Source organism: Micropterus salmoides, unplaced genomic scaffold, assembly GCF_014851395.1.
Source record: "Micropterus salmoides isolate LMB-PRFRI ecotype aquatic unplaced genomic scaffold, ASM1485139v1 Ms_hic_scaffold_7, whole genome shotgun sequence".
Lineage (NCBI taxonomy): Eukaryota > Metazoa > Chordata > Actinopteri > Centrarchiformes > Centrarchidae > Micropterus > Micropterus salmoides.
The window spans coordinates 16,533,790-16,539,796 of NW_024044459.1; the positions used below are offsets into that span (position 1 = coordinate 16,533,790).

At 37.4% G+C, this 6,007-nt stretch overlaps 1 protein-coding gene across 1 annotated transcript; it reads right to left on the minus strand.

The window, feature by feature from the left end:
* Positions 1-3,610: 3,610 nt before the first annotated feature.
* LOC119892098 (zinc finger protein 121-like) lies at positions 3,611-5,804 on the minus strand. Its single transcript, XM_038704195.1, has 2 exons — positions 5,501-5,804; positions 3,611-5,340 (listed from the first exon to the last, which is right to left on the minus strand). Exons 1-2 carry the CDS (start codon positions 5,670-5,672, stop codon positions 4,040-4,042), a joined length of 1,473 nt encoding a protein of 490 aa, XP_038560123.1. The 5' UTR covers positions 5,673-5,804; the 3' UTR covers positions 3,611-4,039.
* Between the last annotated feature and the right edge of the window lie 203 nt (positions 5,805-6,007).

Below are 6,007 nucleotides of genomic sequence, written 5' to 3' on the forward strand. Positions count from 1 at the left end.
CACAATGTTAAGTTCCGACAGTGCAACCACGGGAGCTTTTTGTTCCGCTTTAATCTGATGCCATTTTATTCTCAACATGTGTTTTTACTAACAATTATGTACATCTACCTCGCTTCATTCCACAGAGGAATTTGGTACTCTTTTCTAAACTACTACTTTTTATTGACTCACTTGTTTTTTTACTTCACAGAAAATGATTTTGCATAAATTAACAAATAAGCAGTGACGGAAGTAGGATTACTTATATAGAAATACCTTTATGTAATTCATGGTGCATTCAAAATGTTATTTATGTAAAAAATCGTAAGTGCTATTAGAAAAATATATAATAATGTAAGAAACATTAAATTAATCAATATACTGAATGGCCTCTATCAGTGCCATATTTGACATTACATTACATTTATTCATTTAACTGACGCTTTTATCCAAAGCGACTTACAATTGCTATAAATGTCAGAGGTCGCACACCTCTGGAGCAACTAGGGTTTAAGAGTCTTGCTCAGGGACACAGTGGTGGATGGACTCTGTATTAGTGGATTTAAACCCGCATTTCTCACACTAAAGGCATGTATCTTGTCCACTTTTCCATCCCCACCACCATTTGACTTTAATTACTGATGCTATGACGTGAACATGTGGATGCAGCAGCTAGTCAACAATAAGACATTTGGAAAATGCTCTTATCCACATGACAATTGCTCATCCACATCACACCAATATATCTATATTGTTTTGTTCATAGTGTGTATATTAGTGTTGTCTATACTGTAGTTTGTGTCTGATTTTATTTTATTATTATTTTATTATTGTGTTATGGTACTTTTGCATGAGTAAGCACATCATGAGCAATGTACAATCCTGAGTCAAATTCCTCATATGTGTACACATACCTGGCAATAAAGCTGACTCTGATTCTGATTTGTTTAACAGTCAGTGCTGTGCACTCACTGTGAAACAAAGCTCCCCAAGACTTTTGAGTCATTATTCCGAGAAATTATTTTGTCAAACATATTGTGATGCTGAAAATCCAAAGACACAACTATTGCAAAACTGTGAGGTTAAACATTGTTTTACTGAACTAAAACTTTCCCCACGTTATGCAAAATACGGTTTCTCACCTGTGTAGATGCTCAGTTGTATCTGCAAGCTTTTTCCCCACACGTCACATTTAAAACTGAAAACACCCCCTCAAAATTCAAATCTCAGAATTGAAAATCTAACGTATCCAACGATTGAATAATCGAAAATTTGGGTCCGGCCCGACAAGTGCAAAGGAATATCTTATATGATGTAAAAGTTGATATGTAATTATCATCAAACAAAACCCACCTGTCAGTCAGACATACTGTATAAATGAGGTAGCGTATAAGCATAATAAAGGCACGTTCACATTTAATAGCACTTCTTAAATGGTAACAGTGATGTTAGTCTTTCTCAAATGTAAAATATGAATTCTTGCGAAGATGTGTAGGAGGCTTTATGTAAAAGTATCACTACTACTTGAGGTACAAAGATTTTAAGACCTTTTTAAACTTGTGATGACAGTTCTAGTTAAAATAAACACTTTGAGGCAAGCACTTGTATTTTAGTTTTATTCAGTCATCAGCAGATGGACTCACAGTGACACACATACACAGAGTACTTGGGCACCCGACTGAGTGAAGAGCCTGTTATTTATCTGGCTCAGGGTCAGGCATTATCTCATCACAATTACACGTTATCACTGAAGTCTGAACAGTACAGAGAACAGAGATGATTTATCTGTTACTTCACATGTTCAGCACCAAATCATACATGAATCACCGAGTCCAGGGGTTACATGAATCATTAAAAATGCTCAATACATCGATATGTATTTGGCTATGACAAACTTTAACTAAAAGGATTTCAAGATAATTCATTAATAGATATTTGGCAAAATCAGCAACAGTCAAGATCACATCATTACTTCAACAGCCACTGCTGTTCACTGACTGTGAAACTAAATGTTTTTGTCAATGTGGGAGATTACGGTTGTTTCAAAGAAATACTGTTGCTAACAGAAATATAGGTAATAAAGTCACATGAAGGAAAACTTTATACCAAGATAGTTTGACCTCTTCACAGTGGGAAATTGTACACATCCGATTACAGAGATGTAACAATTGCAACAGTTTATTTAATTCAATAAGAGAACACATCTCCAGAGGAGTTTCAGCTAGATGGTTTCTCTTCTGTATATTGATCCTCAGGGTCCAGTTGTTCAAAAGTAATCTGAACGGATTTCAGCTATCGGATTCTTCAAATCTTTAGTACAATTGGGATCCTTTGATCCATAAAAACAGGATTATCCTGATCCCAACAGAAGGGTGGATTCAGGGTGGATTTTAGAAACAAAATGTCTCTATAACTTTAAATTTTTTCCAAATAATACAACATTTTACCCTGTAGGAGCCTATATACACACACATTCATTTATATTTTGCACTTGATTTGTTTAAAATTTAGAGTGGTACAGTAGATAAAGTTGACATTACCTATAAGCCATTTAGTACAGTAAAGTAAAAAGTAAATAAAAAAAATTAATAATCCCCCAAACAGCTGTCAATATCAAACAAAACTAATGTATTTCATTCCAACTTTTACTTGTTACTTTAAATTAATTACAAAGACACAATCATCAGAGATGAACCGTTCAAAAGTATTTGTAACAATTGCATCCCTTACTGCAGGTCCAGTCAGTCCCTCATTCTGAGATTGCCTCCTAAAAGCTGCTGTCTGACCTCTGAATGAATTTTATTTTAACTACTGGACAGCACATGCTCAAAATATCCACAGTGTATCTGTGAATAATGTATATTTGTTTGTTTTTCTTGGATTTGTTGTGGGTCAGATGGGGAGTCTGACTGTTAAAAGAAATTGAAAATGGAAGGAAACGTTTGTGCTGTTTTATTGTGCATTTTCTGTCTCTTCAAATTTAAGTGATCCCACACTGGCTGTTCTACCTGTTTGTCTTTATATCATTAACAACCTACGTTGTGATATGCAGTCCATACCTAATCCATTTTACTTTAGTGCCAGTTTTTCAAAGCAAAACTGGATTGGATCACCCTGATCCAGATTCCTTTTCAAGATAACCAAATTCGGGATTTCTAGTGCTCTAAATGGGACTATATATCACAAAGTAGGCTGTTGGCTATATAAAGAACAACAGGTAGAATAGTAGAGACAGAAAACGCACAATAAAACAACACTAACAATTCCTTCCTTTTTCAATTTCTTTAAACAGTCAGACCCCCCATCTGACCAACAACAAATCCAAGAAAACAAACACACACTATTCACAAATACACTGTGGATATTTTGAGCATGTGTTGTACATCATAAAAAGGCTAAATGTTATAGTTAACAAAGTAAAAAATGTTCTTCTTCATTTGTAAAGAAATCAGTTTGGGACTGACTGGACTGGGAATAAGGGATGCAATTTTAAGAAACTACTTTTGACTGGTTCACTTCTGATGATTGTGTGATTGTAATTAATGTACAGCTGTAAGTGACAGTTAAATACATATTGACAGCTGTTAAGCATTAGAGTATTTTATGGGGACAGAATCCATTTTTACTGTAGTGAAAGGCTTAATAGGTAATGTCTACTTTATCTACTTTATCACTGTAAAGTTTAAACAAATCAAGAGCAAAATATAAATGTTTATATATAGGCTACTACATACAAAATTGTGTATTATTTGACAAATGTTTATGTTCTGAAAATCATAATCATAGGATAATGCAGATATTTTGGATCAAATGTATCTCAGTCCTTCAAAAAAATTTTGAGCCTGAAGGTTTGATCCAGATCAAAACCAAGATTGGATTAGGTGATCTGATCTAATTTCAGAATCCTGTTCATTTGAACAATCCCTTTTCAGGATTTGATTCAATCCGATAGTCGAAATCCTATCAGTTCACTTTTGAACAATAGGGCCCTGGTGTTTTTTCAGGATTTCCCCCCAAACCACTAGACCTGAATCGTCCAAAATATTTTGCAAAAACATGGTTACATGCCAGCATGCAATCTTTTATGCCTTGTCAAATGAGACGCTTTACCAAATCTTTTCCCGCAGATCTGGCAAAGGTAAGGCTTCTCACCTGTGTGGGTTCTTATGTGGACTTTCAAGTCACTGCTAGCACTGAAATCTTTCCCACATATTTTGCATAAATATGGCCTCTCACCTGTGTGGATTGTCATATGCCTTTTCAATGCGAATGTTCGACAGAATCTTTTCGCACAAGTCTTGCATTGGTACGGCTTCTCACCTGTGTGGGTTCTCATGTGGACTTTCAAGACACTGCTAGCACTGAAAGCTTTCCCACATGTTTTGCATGAATATGGCCTCTCACCTGTGTGAGTTCTAATGTGGCCTTTCAATGCTGAGTTGTCAGTGAACCTTTTCCCACAGGTGTTGCAAAGGTACGGCTTCTCATCAGTGTGGGCTCTTCTCATGTGGATTATCAGGGTGCTGTTAACTCTGAAATCTTTGCCACATGTTTTGCAAGAAAATGGCTTCTCACCTGTGTGGATTGTCAAATGCCTTTTCAATTTTGACATTTCACCAAATCTTCCCCCACAGGTTTTGCAAAGGTAAGGCTTCTCACCTGTGTGGGTTCTTATGTGGACTTTCAAGTCACTGCTAGCACTGAAAGCTTTCCCACATGTTTTGCATGAATATGGTCTTTCACCTGTGTGGATTGTCATGTGACTGCCTGTGTGCTTTCTCATGTGGACATTCAAGGCAGTGCCACTTCTAAAACCTTTTAAACATGTTTTGCAAGAATGTGGCTTCTCGACCGTGTGGGTTCTCAGGTGTCTCTTCAATCCTGACTTATACCTAAAAGCTTTTCCACATGTCTCACATTGGACAGACTTTTCACCTGTGTGAGGATTATGGTGAATTTCTGACCTGGTAGAGTTGTGTACATTGTTACTATGACTTCTGTTTTCATGATGTCTCGTCTGTGGCTCTGCATCTCTAGTTGATCCTGAGTCTTCATGCTTGCCTCTTGCCTGATCTTGACTCTCAGCTACATGAGAGCTGTGAGAGAGGAGCTGGTGGTCTCTGTTTGGTTCTGGTTCACTGTGGTCACTTTCCTCATAAGCAGGAATCCACATAAAGACATCAGTCTCCTGCTTCAGTACATGCTGCTCTCCCTCCTGACTGCTGCAGGGTTCCTCCTGTTCCTCTTTAATCTGTGGAGGCTCTGGGTCCTCCTGGTCCAGACTGGAGTTCCTCTCCTGAACACAGAGCTGCTGGTCAGCAAGAACCTCATCTTCCTTACAGACATGTTGCTGTGGGAGCTCTGGAGGGCCAGAGAACAAAAGGAACATGATACTACTGCGATGGTAAAGAAAACATGCAGACATGCGAGCAAATCAACAGCAGTACACTTTTAAACCACTGCCACTTGGATTATATATATCTGTTGTTTTGTTTTATTAAAATAATGAAGCTTCACTCACCTGTCCTGTGTAACTTTATTTCGGGTTTCCAAGCGATATCCAGCAGTCTGCGCTGACGGTCGATCTCTTCTTCGTACTCGAGGACAGTTTTTCTAAAAACTCCAAATATTTCCTCAGCAGCTGCAGTTAGTCGCTCGCTGACAAACTCTCTCAGAGACTCAACTGAAGACATTGTTGCTTAATTATAAAGTAAATAATTAGCTGCGTTACGTTAAATAAATAACGTTATCTGCGCTACGACTGCAATAGACTATCTTCTTCCAGCTAATTGAATGCATTCATGCAGTTTAAACTACTAGCGCCAGTGTTGTTTACTTCTTTCTTCTTCTTCTTCGGGTTTTATGGCAGCTGGCATCCATTGAGTTGCATTACTGCCACCTTCCGGCTTTATTTTCCATTTGCTTTCTGCCTATCTAATCCAGTCGCCCTCAAAAACAAATATCCATTTCCCACACTCTCTCCATACTCCAATAATTTTTTTACTGTATTATCTACCCGTCCCATTTT